This window comes from Colletes latitarsis, chromosome 7, assembly GCF_051014445.1.
Source record: "Colletes latitarsis isolate SP2378_abdomen chromosome 7, iyColLati1, whole genome shotgun sequence".
Classification (NCBI taxonomy): Eukaryota; Metazoa; Arthropoda; class Insecta; order Hymenoptera; family Colletidae; genus Colletes; species Colletes latitarsis.
The window spans coordinates 10544935-10562403 of NC_135140.1; the positions used below are offsets into that span (position 1 = coordinate 10544935).

At 39.1% G+C, this 17469-nt stretch overlaps 1 protein-coding gene across 7 annotated transcripts in view; it reads left to right on the forward strand.

Moving 5' to 3' along the window:
• The window catches only part of Cher (filamin A protein cher), a 63036-nt gene extending 61312 nt beyond the window's left edge, over window positions 1-1724 (forward strand). For all 7 annotated transcript variants that reach the window (XM_076769806.1, XM_076769805.1, XM_076769807.1 and 4 more), the window contains one exon: window positions 106-1724. In XM_076769806.1, coding sequence (XP_076625921.1) covers window positions 106-290 — 185 coding nt within the window. In that variant the 3' untranslated portion in view covers window positions 291-1724. The remainder of the gene's footprint in view (window positions 1-105) is intronic.
• Window positions 1725-17469: the final 15745 nt, after the last annotated feature.

Here is a 17469-nt window from a genome sequence, read left to right on the forward strand (position 1 = left end):
TCCTTGCAAATCGACTAGTAAAAGTTCTGATTAAAAGAATTGCTAAACTATAATAGAAAATTTTTCTAGTTTCCTATATTAGTTCACTGTATTTTGTTTACACAGGTAATAACATCCTCTATGTTGGCATGTATGGACCCAAAGGACCATGTGACGAAGTCGTTGTGAAACACACAGGTCGTAATAATTACAGTGTAAGCTATTGGGTTCGTGAAAGAGGAGAATACATAGTTATTGTAAAATGGGGTGACGACCATATCCCTGGATCGCCATACAAAGTTGAAGTATAAATACCGGGCACGTTCGTTTTATTCCTTCTTTCTATGATTTTATAAGTTACAAAATTATTTTTTATTTATTAACAGTCCCTCAATGAACGTTACATTAATTTTGTTTACATTTCTGTTTAATTTTATATTCTTGTAAATATCATAAGAAGAAAGAATGGAACTTCACGTCACTACTGCTACGAATCGTTGGAAGATTTATGTTATCGGTTGTTCGAGCTTGATTTCGATAAATATCGCTAGAGTATTTACTGAATCGAATAAGATAATAATGTTCTTACTAAGCGATCGAACACGCGAATAATAAAAAGAAGCACAACTTTTATTTTACTCGATACGAACCATTTTTGCCATTCGTATTAAATAATTAATCGTCGTTTGTTACTTTGAATGTTGTGTAGAAAATACGAACGAAACTTGCGCCCGTCTACGAGATATCAAAGAAATTATAAATAAAATTTTTCTATAGAATGAATACTACTGTATACTCAATTATGAAATTCGGGCAAGAATCTCTGTCGAATATTTTTATAGTTCTGACGATCTCTAAAAAAATAAAAAAAAAAAAAAGAAAAAAAAACAGAAAAGCCATGTGATCAAATCCAGTTTTAGAAACGCTAATGGCGACGTAGCTACGGAATATTGAAGCGAGATAGGAGGAGAGCGTTTCGTCCTGGGCCTCGTTTAGTGGACTCGTCAATAAAGTGAACTAGCAAAGCCCTGTTTTAGATGCCAGGACATTCGATAGTCGAGGAGTGTACATAGAAATCAGAGGTGGATCGTGACTTATGAGAGAGGTAAAAGGTTGGGTGCTCCTTTGGTGGCGAGTGCAGGAGGTGCCGCCACACGCTCATTAAGTGTGCTGTTTGTAAGAGTCCTTTTTAAAAGAAATTGTGTTAACTTCAACTACCCAGTACACAGACAGATTAGAAACTAGCTCAATTAGTGCCAAGTAGATGAAAAATGTTTCATATTATTTTAATTACTTCGCTCGGTAAATATTCCTAAATATTTAATCATCGTACATTTCGTGAGGTGTACAATGGCTCACGACTGGTTCGTAACTTTTCTTTATTTAGTCCAGTGGGTTATGCTACTTTGAAGTAACAAAAATGCGAACAAAAATGTGAGTCACTGTATATCGTATCTCCATTGTCACCATTAAATGACGAATACGATGGATCATTCGGCTAAAACCAGACTAAGTGGCAGTCGGAATTAAAAATAATATAGAAACGTTAAGCTACCAGAGCATATAAGTCAATTATTCTTTAGAAGATTAAAGAACACCAATTGTGCCTTCCATTTTAGCTCGAAGTAAACATATTCTACTAAAATGCGTTTTAATGTAATCTTATCAAATAATTAATTGTAGATTACACGTATCGAATATTATAAATCACATCAAGTGAAATAAATAATATGTTTATTAAGTAATTTACCCCTATTTTAAATAATTACCACAAAAATAATAAAGTAACTTTGCCAATTGTTTTTTTCACGTTCTGTGAGCGATCGATGCAATGGCGTGAACATGGACATAGGCATATTCTGTTGGTGCAAGAAATTATGTGGAATGTGGCTGTAATTGAATTGATTGGTAGCTCTATTCTGTTTTATTTGCTTGAGTATCCAGTATTTGTATTTTTGCATGAAAGTTTTCGTCTTCTATCGATACTCTCTGTAAAATATTGAGTACCACCTCCTCGAAAGTCACGCTTGCCATTTTCTCCCTTTTAGTAGTGTTACTCTTTGGTTGCAACGTCGAAGGATTCAAACAAACATTGGAATCCATTGGTGGACCGTTGTTCCATTTCTTGACTGAGGTTTCGTTAAATAGTTATTAACAATTAAATTAAAAAATTTCAAATCGTTCTGGAAAAATTATTTTCGGTTGCGGGGGGCAATTACAATAATTTTTAGTGAATAGACATATACCCGAAATCCTACCCCTTTTCTAGAAAAAAATTCGAGATGTGAAATTTTTCGACGAAATTAAAATATTTCAAATCGTTCTGAAAAAAATATTGTTAGCTGTGGGGGTCGATTACAATAATTTTTGGTGAATAGACATACCTCCGAAATCCCACCCACTTTCTAGAAAAAAATTCGAGATGTGAAATTTTTCGACGAAATTAAAATATTTCAAATCGTTCTGAAAAAAATATTGCTAGCTATGGGGGTCAATTACAATAATTTTTGGTGAACAGACATATACCCGAAATCCTACCCATTTTCTAGAAAAAAATTCGAGATGTGAAATTTTTTGACGAAATTAAAATATTTCAAATCGTTCTGAAAAAAATATTGTTAGCTGTAGGGGCCAATTACAATAATTTTTGGTGAATAGACATACACCCGAAATCCTACCCATTTTCTAGAAAAAAATTCGAGATGTGAAATTTTTCGACGAAATTAAAATATTTCAAATCGTTCTGAAAAAAATATTGTTAGCTGTGGGGGTTAATTACAATAATTATTGGTGAATAGACATACCCCCGAAATCCTACCCATTTTCTAGAAAAAAATTCGAGATGTGAAATTTTTCGACGAAATTAAAATATTTCAAATCGTTCTGAAAAAAATATTGTTAGCTGTGGGGGTCAATTACAATAATTTTTGGTGAATAGACATACACCCGAAATACTACCCACTTTCGAGAAAAAAATTCAGAACGGGCGGAACTTTAAACGTTAATAACTTTTTAACGAAGCCTCCATCAACAAATTGATATTCTTGATTTTCGTCTTATTTTGGCCTCTACTGTCTTCCATTAAAATTTTTCCCAGGGGTAGCCGACCATCCTTGTATAAACTTCCATTGCCTATTAACAGTCTGTTCTGATATAACATTTCTAGTCTAGGTTTCACTAGTTTTTCTGTACCTCTTGCCTTATAGCAATAAACAAAATGGAACGATACTTTTTAGATACGATGGGATCGAGTTTCAAGGGAACAATCTTATTTGCCACTTTGGAAATATCGATCTTTTAATTGCATATTCAGAACTAGACAAAGATTCATTTAGAACAGTGTTTTACATTTGTATTTTCCCACCGTACGAGTGTGCTGACCTCTGGTGCAATGTGGGAGAAATATATGTACACATATACGCGTGATCGCGTGTCGTATGGTCAGTGTTACGAATGGGTTCACGTGGAGACAACGTGTATTATTTACAGGGTATACTAATCGTAAGTTGAAATAATAATAAGAACTATTATATTAAAATAAAGCGTGATTTATTACCAGTATCGAAGGCTTATAGACTACAAAAATGGCATCTAGCACAGATACATTCGCAGAGCTACCAAAAATTTTGTGTTTTTAATTGTGAATGCAAGAGTACCTTAGGCAGAAATTCGTACAAAATAGAATTATAATACGAAGCGTAAAGAATTTTATGAATCTCTGTCGAAACCAGATTGAACGCCACTATTACAACGTGAAATTTCCAACAAGTAATATCATTATGAAATGGAAAGAAAGCGAGGGTCGTTTTTTAATTCGATAAACGTATTTTCATTTATCGTCATTAAAGACGTCGTTACGGTATAAAAAATAATAACACGATTTATCCGGTAACGACACCATTCGCAAATGATTTTCCCGCGTAAAATTCAGCCGTGCCTAAGAGGTTTACTCTAGTGCAAAGAAGTCCAGTGATGACTTGTTGGCTAGGCACGCCGATTGGCCGTAGCGTAATAGCGACGCCCGATGCATTATCGTTATTGGCTGAGCTGCTCACAACTGCAATTCCATCGCGTGACAAAGAACGCGAACGAAACGCATAGGTCAGAGTAGGATAGGACAAAACTGAGAGGCATTGGCGTAACCGTACGCTCAAAATACTAGTAATGAATAGAACAAAAATGTGTCTCTCGTGGTTATGGAGGCCCTACTATTATGTAGCGTAACGAATATTTCCCCGTTTAGTTTGTAGGTGCCTAGACAACAAGTCATCTTTGAATAATAGTTTTATACCATTTTGATCGTTTCGTCAAATCGAGGAGCAGCCGATGAGTCTGCGTGCATCCACGTGCGTAACCTCGTGTCGTTCTTTCACTGCGTCGACTAAACTGAGAACACCATCGATTTTCCGTTGCACGATATTCTATACCCAGTTCAACGAGAATTGGCAGGAAATATGAACAGCTGTACCAGGATCGAAACGTAATGGCCAGATCCCTAAATAACAGAAAAGAAGCTAACGTTTTGAACAAAAAGTACTCACCCTCGATATTAATATGATATTATTAATATTGTTGCATAAGAATGTAAATAAAGAGAAAGATGACGATACAAAGTAAGATATGGAATATTATATTTCAACATTTAATTTATCTATTTATTACTACCTTACATACCTTGTACAACTGGTTTAGATTGAATTTAAATATCCGCACGCAGAATTTGTCTATTGTAATGGGAGACACCACACATTTGTCTCTTCTCTTGCGGGATCGAATACTTCCTATGCTCGACTATCGGTAGCGTTGGTGTCGCCTAGGGACTTTCGGTATATGAATAGAACTAGTGGATAAACCATAGAACCAGTAAAATTTTAAGAGTGATTTACGTCTGGTACAAGCTCTGGTCAATTCAGAGATGCCAGACGGAACCCTGGGTGCACTGGGAACACTCATTCCACTTTCTTACACTATCCCAGATCACGCGTATGTGAGCTCGTGGAGTTTCGGAAAGTCGACAAAGGCAAACTGACACATGCCCACTCTTTCTCGATTATTCCGAAGCTGCACGAAGTAATTTTGGACCAACACGTGGGAGTCGAGAGAGAAAGGCTCACATTTGCCTTCTGGCTCTTAACAACTGAAATTCGACCTCCCGTCTACGGCATACGATTCGGAATCTCGACTGCCCAGGTATTTTTACTTGCCTTTCCTAGAGTTCATTACTGAACTCTGCAAATTACTCCTGGTTTCTATTTGCCTCAGATGACCTCTGATGACCAGTGCTGACAATGGTACAGAACTCCCGACAACTTTTGACACCATACAGCGACTGTTACCGACTGCTCCTGATTACTGCTTGCCCCTGCTGGACTCTGCTGACCATCGCTTATATCTCTGACAACCTATAACGATTACTACTGACTTCTGCTAACCACTGTTGGTCTATGCCGATCTCTGTCAGCGTGTGCTTGTCTCTGCTGAACTTTCCTGGCTTCTGCCGAACGCTACTGACCACTGCAGGTATTTCTGATAATGTATAACGATTAATACTTACTACTGCATGCCCCTACAAGTCTCTGCTTGCCTTTGCAGGTTTCTGCTTGCCTGTGCATGCCTTTGCTGGCCTCTGCTGAACACTGCTGACCACCCCTGATGCTTCTGACATCGTATAACAATTACTACATGCTACTATTCGCCCCTGCTGATCTCTGCTTGCCACTGCATGCCTCTGCTCGTCTCTGCTGACCGCTGCTGACCACCTCTGATGCTTCTGACAACATATAACGCTTACTACTTGCTACTATTCGCCCCTGGTGATCTCTGTTTGCCACTGCTGGCCTCTGCTGACCACCGTTTATATTTCTGGCAACGTATAACGTATGCTGGTCTCTGCTTGCCTCTGCACACCTCTGCTGGCCCCTGTTGACCACTGCTGACCTTTGTTGGCAACTCCTAACATGATGTATATGTATTAAAGCTTTGTATAATGTAATCTATGGCAATAAATAATATAATTGCAAAGAATTCTATGTGTTATCGTCACTTTTACCTTTCTTTTCCTCTCCCCATTATTCCCTTAGTTATAAGAAACCGTTTCTCTACTTAAAACTGGAATTCCAAAGTGCCCGGAGCGTTTTCTGAAATGCCGGTGACCTTGACCCACTTTCGAAACTGGGTCAAGGCCAAATCCTGATTCCCAAAGCGCCCGAGGATTTCTAAAATTTCGAATGGCCTTGACCTACTTTCGAAATTGGGTCAAGGCCATCCGGATTTCCAAGTTGGCCCGAAGATTTCTAAAATTTCGAATGGCCTTGACCTACTTTCGAAATTGGGTCAAGGCCAAATCCGGATTCTCAAAGCGCCCGGAATTTTTCTGAGATTCGATGGCCTTGACCTACTTTCGAAATTGGGTCAAGGCCATCCGGGTTTCCAAGTTGGCCCGAAGATTTCTAAAATTTCGAATGGCCTTGACCTAATTTCGAAATTGGGTCAAGGCCATTCGGATTTCCAAAGCGCCCGGAATTTTTCTAAGATTTTGAATGGCCTTGACCTAATTTCGAAAGTGGGTCAAGGCCATCCGGGTTTCTAAAGCGCCCGGAATTTTTCTAAGATTCGAATGGCCTTGACCCACTTTCGAAATTAGGTCAAGGCCATCCGGATTTCCAAAGCGCCCGGAATTTTTCTAAGATTTTGAATGGCCTTGACCTAATTTCGAAAGTGGGTCAAGGCCATCCGGGTTTCTAAAGCGCCCGGAATTTTTCTAAGATTCGAATGGCCTTGACCCACTTTCGAAATTAGGTCAAGGCCATCCGGATTTCCAAAGCGCCCGGAATTTTTCTAAGATTTTGAATGGCCTTGACCCAATTTCGAAAGTGGGTCAAGGCCATCCGGGTTTCCAAAGCGCCCGGAATTTTTCTAAGATTCGAATGGCCTTGACCCAATTTCGAAATTAGGTCAAGGTCAAGGTCAAATTCGGATTTCCAAAGTTCCCGGAACATTTCTAAAATGCTGGTGAACTTGCGAAGAAGGTGGTACGCATCTTATAGGTAAGAGAACGATTTGGAGAGGAAAAGGACGGTAAAAAATGATGAGAACACATAGAATACTTTAAAATTATATCATTTATTGTCATAGATTTACATTATACAAAACTTTAATACATATAAACATATTATACTATATTACATCATGTCACAAGTTGTCAGCAACGGTCAGCAGTGGTCAGCGATGGTCAGCTGACGTCGGGAGATGTTGGCAGAGGCCAGCTTAGGTCGGGAGATGCTGGCAGAGGTCAGCAGAGGCTGGCAGTAGCCAGTAGTAATCGTTGTACGTTGCCAGAAATATAAGCGGTGGTCAGCAGTGGTCAGCAGCGGTCAGCAGAGGCCAACGGAGGCCAGCAGAGGCATGCAGAGGCGAGTAGAGTCCAGCAGGGGCAAGCAGTAACAAGTAGTAATCGTTATACGTTGTCGGAAGCATCAGGGGTGGTCAGCTGTGGTCAGCAGAGGCTAGCAGAGTCCAGCAGGGGCAGGCAGTAACAAGTAGTAATCGTTATACGTTGTCGGAAGTATCAGGAGTGGTCAGTAGCGGTCAGCAGAGTCCAGCGGAGGCAGGCAGAAGTCAGTAGTAATCGTTATACGTTGTCAGAAATATAAGCGGTGGTCAGCAGAGGCCAGCAGAGTCCAGCAGGGGCAGGCAGTAGCAAGTTGCAATCGTTATACGTTGTCAAAAATATAAGCGATGGTCAGCAGGGGCCAGCAGAGGCCTGTAGAAAAATTCAGAAGTACTTAAAGTATTTTGATTTTTAAAAATGGTATTAATAACATACATATACGCTCATACATAGGCGTAATAAAGAAAAATTTCTTTTTTTTCAATAGTTAAAATATGATCAGGGGGTCTTAAAACGTGTATTTCCGTAAAAAGAATTGCACAAAATTTCTTTTCTACTTACTTTTACTATGTACTTTTCATTATGACACTGGTGCCAGTAGTAATCGTTATACGTTATCAGAAGCATTAGGGGTGGTCAGCAGAGGCAAGCAGTAGCAAGTAGTAATCGTTATACGTTGTTAGAAGTATCCGGAGTGGTCAGCAGAGGCCAGCAATTCCAAGCAGAAGCAAACAGAGGCCAGCAGTAATCAGGAGCAGCCAGTGACAGTCGCTATATGGTGTCAGAAGTTGTCAGGAGTTCTTTACTTATGCCAGCAGTGGTCAGCGGAGGCTAGCAGGGGCTTGCAGATACCAGGAAAGGCCTGAAAGAAAATTTTTTTCCATTATGGTACTTTGCTTATGTGCGCCTACATAGGGCGGAAAGTAAAAATTCCTTGACAGTCGAGATTCCAAATCGTATGCAGTTGACGTGAGGTCGGATTTCAATCGTTCAAGAGCGAGAAAGCAAATGTGAGCCTTCCTCTTTCGACTCCCACGAGACAGTCCGAAATTACTTCGAGCAACTTCGAGGAATGGAGAAAGAGGACATGTGTCAGTTTGCCTTTGTCGACTCATCGAAACTCCACGAGTTCACATACGCGTGATCTGGGGTAGTGTGAGAAAGTGGAATGAGGTGTCCCCGGTGCACTCGATGCTCCGTCTGGTATCTCTGGATCAACCCAGTGGTACAAGACTTCTAGATTCCTAGCTCAACGCCGCCTGCGGTGAAACGAGGAATCTCAGTTTGGTACTAAACAATGTTACTAGACGGCTGACCGGTGTCATAAGGAAATATCGGTTCACACTGGAATTAGAATTTATCATTCTTAATGTTTGGAATTAAGACTAAATATTAGAGGAATTTAATTATTTCGGAAGCAATCAAAATTGCATCTGAGGGCTTTAAACGGATTTCGAAAATTTGTTTACTCCTCTATCTAATTTATTTCATTACATTCCAATGGAACAGCAAGCAGAGAAGTTCATACAAGTTTATTATTCCCTCCGCCATGTTAAATTTTATTCAAATGATTATGTACCAGAATAATCACAGTATCTTTATGTATCTTTCGATCTTGCTTAATAAAGATCTAATTCTAAATGGTGGTTATTCAATTTGCAGTATATGCCCGTTATTACTTCTTTCGCCATTTTCTCTCTTTTCTTTTGAATCTCCTCATGCACTGGCTCATAATTCGACTTCATTTTATTTGTATTTGTTAGCACATGGTCAGTCACTAATTCTCCTTTGTTACTTATGTATGTAAATTCAGTTTCTACGTAACCTTTTATATTTCTGCTTGCTATGTGCCTCTTCTAACATGCTCAGCAGCTTTTCACCTTCTCCGTTTTCATCTCGTCTTTCGATCTTCTCTTTTTTCGTTCCTCTTCTTCTCTATACATATGTATCTTCCACTCCTGTCCGATTCTGGCGTTAAAATCGCCTCCTATGATTAAAACTTCTTCCTCTACCAGTATGGAACTCATCTTTTCGTTGTTATAAATCGTACTCTCCACAACTTGTGCCAAATTTTCATTTTTCTCTCTACTGTACCTTTCGTCTTTTCAACCCTAATCTCAGTATCTCCATCTTTCCTCACACTTCTTTTATGATTCCTCCTCTCATTCTATTTTCTTTCATCTTAACTAAATCTCCTTTCTCCTCCAATTCTGTTCTTTTGTCTACACATCCAGCTTTTACTCTTTCTTCTAGTTCAACTAATTCTTATTCTCTTCTTTGCAACTTCTGTCATCTCCATGCTTGTTTCTCGCTTCTTTTAGTCTTAGTTTCAACCTCGTTATCGGCGATATCTTTTCTCTATTCTTCAAGAAGTCATACATGGAATCACTGCTGTTCAATATTCTCACTACTTCTGGGAGGAACATCCAGATGTTTGGTCTACTTCTTGGTCTTGGTCTTTTGACCACTGCTAACCATGCAAGATTAAATAATCACTCATCAATGGTCAACTTTTAGTAGGAAATTGTGACCATTGGTCAGCAGTAGTCAGCAGTGGTGAGCAACGGTCTAGTGAGCCATTTAAACAAGGACGAGATCCTTCCAACTCGCGAGCTGCTCATAGAAAGAAACTCTGGCACATTCAGTAATATTTAATATAGCTCATTAAAGAGTATCGAACGAGTTGGGAAATGATGGAGTTAATTCCGTTGTCTATTCGATCTAAAACACACGAGTGTTTCAATCAAAATAATGTTTGTAACGAACATTTACACGATACGTATTATCTAGCATTATTATAACTATTGTCTAATACAGATTACGAATTGTCGAAGAAAAGTTGTTTCACGTGACCAAACACTTTCATTTTAGACAACTGTAATCTACACAACTTAAAAGTCTTAATATTTATTTCTATATCCTCGTTGAAATTCAGGAATCCCATTAAAAATTCCTTAAACATTTCAATTCGAGAGTCGTTTCGGCCCCATAGCGAAGAATCCTGTCGCCCATACGACGTGGCAGTCGAAGCATCAATTTCCAAAATACGAGTTTTCGTCGACACAAGGTTGCCAAAAATTATTCGCTCATTTCCTTTTCAAAATTCTCTCGATGGAAACAACGATATTACGTTCGATTCTTGCTTTTTTCTCTCGTTTTCTCAACAGTACCGACGCGTAACGTGAAAACCAATATGGCCGCGACAACGACGATAAGAAAATTATGAAGCAAGGTAAGAACAAGGAGATTTTCGACACCGATGGGTACAAGAAACGAAAAGCAACGGAGGACCCAGTGAATCGCGTGCATGTGTGGATGAAACGAATGCAATAACCGAGTTAAATCCCTAAAAACAGAGAAGAAGGTAGTCCCGGTTTATTCATTCTTCGGTGGAGTTGTCAAAATTACGTTCGATTCTCGCTTTCTCAACAGTAACGACGCGTAACGTGAAAAACCAATATGGCGGCGACAACGACGATAAGAAAATTATGAAGCAAGGTAAGAACAAGGAGCTTTTCGACACCGATGGGTACAAGAAACGAAAAGCAACAGAGGACCCAGTGAATCGCGTGCATGTGTGGATGAAACGAATGCAACAACCGAGTTAAATCCCTGAAAACAGAGGAGAAGAAGGTAGCCCCGGTTTATTCATTCTTCGGTGGAGTTGTCAGAATTACGTTCGATTCTCGCTTTCTCAACAGTAACGACGCGTAACGTGAAAAACCAATATGGCCGCGACAACGACGATAAGAAAATTATGAAGCAAGGTAAGAACAAGGAGATTTTCGACACCGATGGGTACAAGAAACGAAAAGCAACGGAGGACCCAGTGAATCGCGTGCATGTGTGGATGAAACGAATGCAATAACCGAGTTAAATCCCTAAAAACAGAGAAGAAGGTAGTCCCGGTTTATTCATTCTTCGGTGGAGTTGTCAGAATTACGTTCGATTCTCGCTTTCTCAACAGTAACGACGCGTAACGTGAAAAATCAATATGGCCGCGACAACGACGATAAGAAAATTATGAAGCAAGGTAAGAACAAGGAGCTTTTCGACACCGATGGGTACAAGAAACGAAAAGCAACGGAGGACCCAGTGAATCGCGTGCATGTGTGGATGAAACGAATGCAACAACCGAGTTAAATCCCTGAAAACAGAGGAGAAGAAGGTAGTCCCGGTTTATTCATTCTTCGGTGGAGTTGTCAGAATTACGTTCGATTCTCGCTTTCTCAACAGTAACGACGCGTAACGTGAAAAACCAATATGGCCGCGACAACGACGATAAGAAAATTATGAAGCAAGGTAAGAACAAGGAGATTTTCGACACCGATGGGTACAAGAAACGAAAAGCAACGGAGGATCCAGTGAATCGTGTGCATGTGTGGATGAAACGAATGCAACAACCGAGTTAAATCCCTGAAAACAGAGGAGAAGAAGGTAGCCCCGGTTTATTCATTCTTCGGCGGAGTTGTCAGAGGTGTAGGTGGGTAAACGGTTAGGTGGATAGGTGGAAGAGCTCCTTCGTGCCACGGATGCGGTTCGTTTCGATAGGATGGTAGGCGGTCGCAATCAGTTTCATAGGTGCCTTGCGCTCGAGTTCGCAGGCGTCGAAAACGGGTGCTCGACTTGCGCCGTCGTACAACCACCCGTTTCGGTTTTCCTCGCAGAAACACGCCCTTCCTCGCGATCACAGCCAACGCCTCCATCGCCTCTCGACGCCACCCTTGCGTCGACTTCGCCCCGACTGTCAGACGCTCGCGAGATGCCGACGCGACCACTTCTTTTCCACCTTTTTTCATCGCTCGTTTTCTCATCTCTCCCATTCCGCAGTTTTTCTTTCGCTGGACCTGCCCCCCGTCTCGGGGAAAAGACAGTTTCGCCGACATATTCATATCTGTGTCTCCTCTTTTTTGTTCCACTGTTAACGTTCAGAGTCGCGTCAACGGCAAAAGACATTAGCGACTGTTATTTATCATTGTCAACGATGGTTACTCGGAGATCGTCGACGGACATTATTATATTGCTCTGATGCAACAATGAGTCTGTCCAATTTCCTGTTCTCTTGATTATGCTTGTCACAGATGCAAGGAGGGTTTCATGTGGTCAGGCGTGCCGTATAGGCTCGTGTTTCTCAAGAAGCTTAGGGTGTTATTTATGTGTTCATGTATCGTCAGAATCGTTTCAGGCGATTGGTTTTCATTATTGCAGTGGTTACAGTGACGTCGTCGACAGATATTATTATATTGTTCTGATGCAACAATGAGTCTGTCCAATTTCCTGTTCTCTTGATTATGCTTGTCACAGATGCAAGGAGGGTTTCATGTGGTCAGGCGTGTCGCATAGGTTCGTGTTTTTCAAGAAGCTTAGGGTGTTATTTATGTGTTCATGTATCGTCAGAATCGTTTCAGGCGATTGGTTTTCATTATTGCAGTGGTTACAGCGACGTCGTCGATAGACATTATTATATTTGTTTTGATGCAACAATGAGTCTGTCCAATTTCCAGTTCTCTTGATTATGCTTGTCACAGATGCAAGGAGGGTTTCATGTGGTCAGGCGTGTCGTATAGGCTCGTGTTTTTCAAGAAGCTTAGGGTGTTATTTATGTGTTCATGTATCGTCAGAATCGTTTCAGGCGATTGATTTTCATTATTGCAGTGGTTACAGTGACGTCGTCGATAGACATTATTATATTTGTTTTGATGCAACAATGAGTCTGTCCAATTTCCTGTTCTCTTGATTATGCTTGTCGCTGTTGGTAGATGCGTGTTACCAGACGTCGCAGATGCAAGGAGGGTTTCATGTGGTCAGGCGTGTCGCATAGGTTCGTGTTTTTCAAGAAGCTCGGGGTGTTATTTATGTGTTCATGTATCGTCAGAATCGTTTCAGGCGATTGGTTTTCATTATTGCGGTGGTTACAGTGAGGTGGACCCATTTTATAAAATATTCTGTTTATTGTCGACGTTATTACAGTCTCCTATCTCTCCTATTCGTGTTGCAGTGAAACTATTACAGACTAGAATCTTGAATTACATTGCGAATGTTTGATCGCGTTTAATAACGTTTGAGTCGCGTTTTATTTGCGCTGCGAGGTCGTAATATGGAACGAGTCTGATTAAAATTTACGAGAGATACCTAAAGATGTTGTATTTTACACAAGATATATGCAAGTGAGATGGAACTAACAATATTATTAAAATAAAGTTATTAATACACGTCATATTTTCGGTAAAGAATTTTTTTCTTGAAAGTGTGTAGGATTTCGAGGGTAGGTGTAATGACCAAAAATGATTGCAATGAACCCCCACAATCGAAAATAATTTTTTCAAAACGATTTGAAATATTTTAATTTCGTCGAAAAATTTCACACCTTTTCGAATTTTTTTCTAGAAAGTGGGTAGGATTTCGGGGGTATGTGTATTCACCAAAAATGATTGCAATTACACCCCGCAACCGAAAATAATTTTTCCAGAATGATTTGAAACTTTTCAATTTTTAGGGTAACAGACAGTTATGGTCAGACATTATATTTTCAGTAATGAATTTTTTTCTTGAAAATGCGTGATATTTCGGGGATATGTCTAGTCACAAAAAATGATTGTAATCGACCCCTGCAACCAAAAATAATTTTTTCAGAACGATTTGAAAACTTTGTAATTTCGTTCGAAAATATCTGCACCCTGTGGATTTTTATTTTTAATAACTAAGCTGAACGTTCCACGGGAATGTTGTTTAATACTTTTTTGTAGGTATCCATGAGCTCTACTTCACAAATAAATTTCAATGAAATACAATCACTATTACAAAGGTTATGGCTATTTAAAGAATGGACCATTTTTATAAAGTTTTTCTCATTTTGCGGAGTCAAGGAATAACTTTTTTCTTGAAATTGTGTAGGATTTCGAGGATATGCGTATTCACTAAAAATGATTGTAATTGACCCCTGCAATAAAAAATAATTTTTTTAAAACAATTTGAAACTTTGTAATTTCGTTCGAAAATGTCTGCACCCTGTGGATTTTTATTTAAAATTTGTTTTTTATTTTTAATAACTAAGGTGGACGTTCCACGGGAATGTTGTTTAATACTTTTTTGTAGGTATCTACGAGCTCTACTTTACAAATAATTTTCAATGAAATACATTCACTATTGCAGGAGTTACGGTCATTTGAAAATTGGACCATTTTTATGAGGTTTTTCTAACATTATGGGATCAAGAAACAACGTTTCGAATACTTTTAGAATTTCTATATAATCTTCACCAAAATATGCCTTGTTTTCATTTCGAAACATTAAAATCTTCCAATCCGTTCAGGAGTTATTATTTTATGTACACACGAGATGTCAGAGAAACATTTCTGCCCACATCGTTATATTTTTGGTAACGAATTTTTGTCTCGAAAGTGCGTAGATGAGTATAAAATATGATTGTAATTAACCCTCGAAACCAAAAATAATTTTTTCAAAATGGTGTGAGATTTTTTAATTTCGTTGAAGAACTCGCCTGTCAATTTTTTTAAAAAATTCTTTTCTGATTTTCAACTTTTCCTAACGTTACAGTCATACATATTATCGTTATATTGACCTCTCAACGCGGCCATTCGGCGAGAATTCTATTTTCTTCAAGTAGTCTTGACACAGAGATCAACGCATTTATTTACAAATTTCGTAACATGTAAAATATGACTAAAGTTAACGCAGAACTTATTGAGGTCAAAAAATCGCTATTTAAATTTAACGAAGTCTCAAATACGCGGTTTTACCCTGCTCCTAAATAACCAAATGCGTCTTTGAAACAAAAATCTGAGTCTATTTAACACTTTGATTTCCACGTCAGCCATATATAGGATACTAAAAAAAAAAATGAATTCTCAAGTTAAGACGTTGAGGGAAATAAACTTTGATAGAATTTGTGAATTTCAACAACGTTACAAATATAAGTACTGAAATAAATTTTAAGTTATATACCTTACAATGGTCTAAAATAAAAATGTGACTTTGGCAGAATATTACATAATTTTGACATGGCAGTGAACGTATCAAAGCTGGCAATGCTTCCCAACATCTCGTTTGCCTTCCCATTTTACGTGATTTTACCCTACTCTATCCTTTAAAAATCATTTAATTTCCCGCGGTGCAATCGTCGCGGTGACTTCGGTTTTCATAGACCGATTATTCAGAAACGAATTTGTCTCCCTGTTGGTTCGGATAATCGAGGGTCCTGCTGTACCGTGAGCCGCGGGGATAACGAATAGTTGGATGTGTCGTGGTGTTGGAAGGCACGCGAATTCCCACGTAAGCGGAGGTCAACTGCAGCCAGGTGGAGGTTGGAAAGCATAGGCGGAGCTTTGAGTTCCGCCTCCACCTACGATCCCACCTCTTATTATGCTTTCCCCGACCTTTTCCAACCTCCCTCTTCGTTCACTTTTATCTGTCGTTTTCCCCCTACTATGCTCTCTTCCACATTCGCCGCTATCTCGCTCGATCAAGCTCGTTTAGCCGTGCCCAACCTTCTTCACGCTCTGGTTCGTCTTTTTTACCTCCACCTTTCTCTATCTCTCGACCTCGCTGGCCTCCTCACGGCTCGCCTCATCATTTCTCCGTCTTTCTTCTTAACAAGAACCATCGATCTATCGTAACGTTGCAAACCGCCTCCCCCCACCTTTGTTTTCAAGTTCCACCTACTCAACTTACCGCGGAACATGCATTCAACGGGGCCGCGGCCATTTTGCATCGGCTTTTTCTTCCTCCGCGATGGCTCGACCTTGTCGACGTTTTATTCCCTACGCGAGCGCAGCTTTAAACGCAGTTTTCCTACCTAAATAAAAACGAGAAATTAGAGGATGGACTGCGCGTGCAAGGTCGGGAGTGTCAGTCGCGGAGCCCTTTTGCTGTCGTGCTTTAACCTCGTCGCTTTCAGAAACGACAAGATGGCGCCTCGAATTTGCATTTATGTTGGCAACAATGATCTCTGATTACAGCTCTGACACTTTGCACTCCGGATCATGTTTGAATTTTGTTACCAAAAGCTACCCAACGCTTTTGAGTGTTTTATTTGAAATTTACCGTTAACTCAAAAATAGGGCAACTTGAACAAGTAGAGGGACAAATAAATTCAATGGAATATCTGTTTTATTTACGCTATTGTTGTATTTTGTAATTTTTAAGTGTATCTCTTTGGTTTGGACTTGAAGAAATGTCGAGTGAGACTCGACGAAGGAGCTCCTGAGATAAAAACTAACGAGTCACACTCGACATAGGAGTGCAAAGGGTTAACTCGTTCACTGCTGTACTCGACATTGCTGTTGAGACATTTTTTCATTAGTAAATTGAAAATTGAATAAATTGTTTATTATGTATACTGTTGGAATATGTTTTACTTCGTATACAGGGTATTCAACCAACCCTGGGAAAAATTCTAATGGGAGATTCTAGAGGCCAAAATAAGACGAAAATCAAGAATGTCAATTTCATGACTTAAGCTTCGTTAAAAAGTTATTAAAAAATTGAATTAAAAAATTTCAAATTGTTCAGAAAAAATTATTTTTGGTTGCAGGGGTCGATTACAATCATTTTTTGTGACTAGACATATTCCTGAAATATCACGCATTTTCGAGAAAAAAATTCATTACTGAAAATATAATGTCTGATCATAACTGTCTGTTACCCTGGAAATTAAATAGTTTCAAATCATTCTGGAAAAATTATTTTCGGTTGCGGGGAGTAATTGCAATCATTTTTGGTGAATAGACATATCCCCGAAATCCTACCCAATTTCGAGAAAAAAATTCGATGTGCGAAATTTTTCGACGAAATTTAAATGTTTCAAATCATTCTGAAAAAATTATTTTTGATTGTGGGGGTCAATTACAATCATTTTTTATCATTACACATACCCCCGAAATATTACGCATTTTCGAGAAAAAAATTCATTACTGGAAATATAATGTCTGATCATAACTGTCTGTTACTCTGGAAATTAAATAGTTTCAAATCATTCTGAAAAAATTACTTTTGGTTGTGGGGGTCAATTACAATTATTTTTTATCATTAAACATACCCCCGAAATTCTACGCATTTTCGAGAAAAAAATTCGAGAAGGT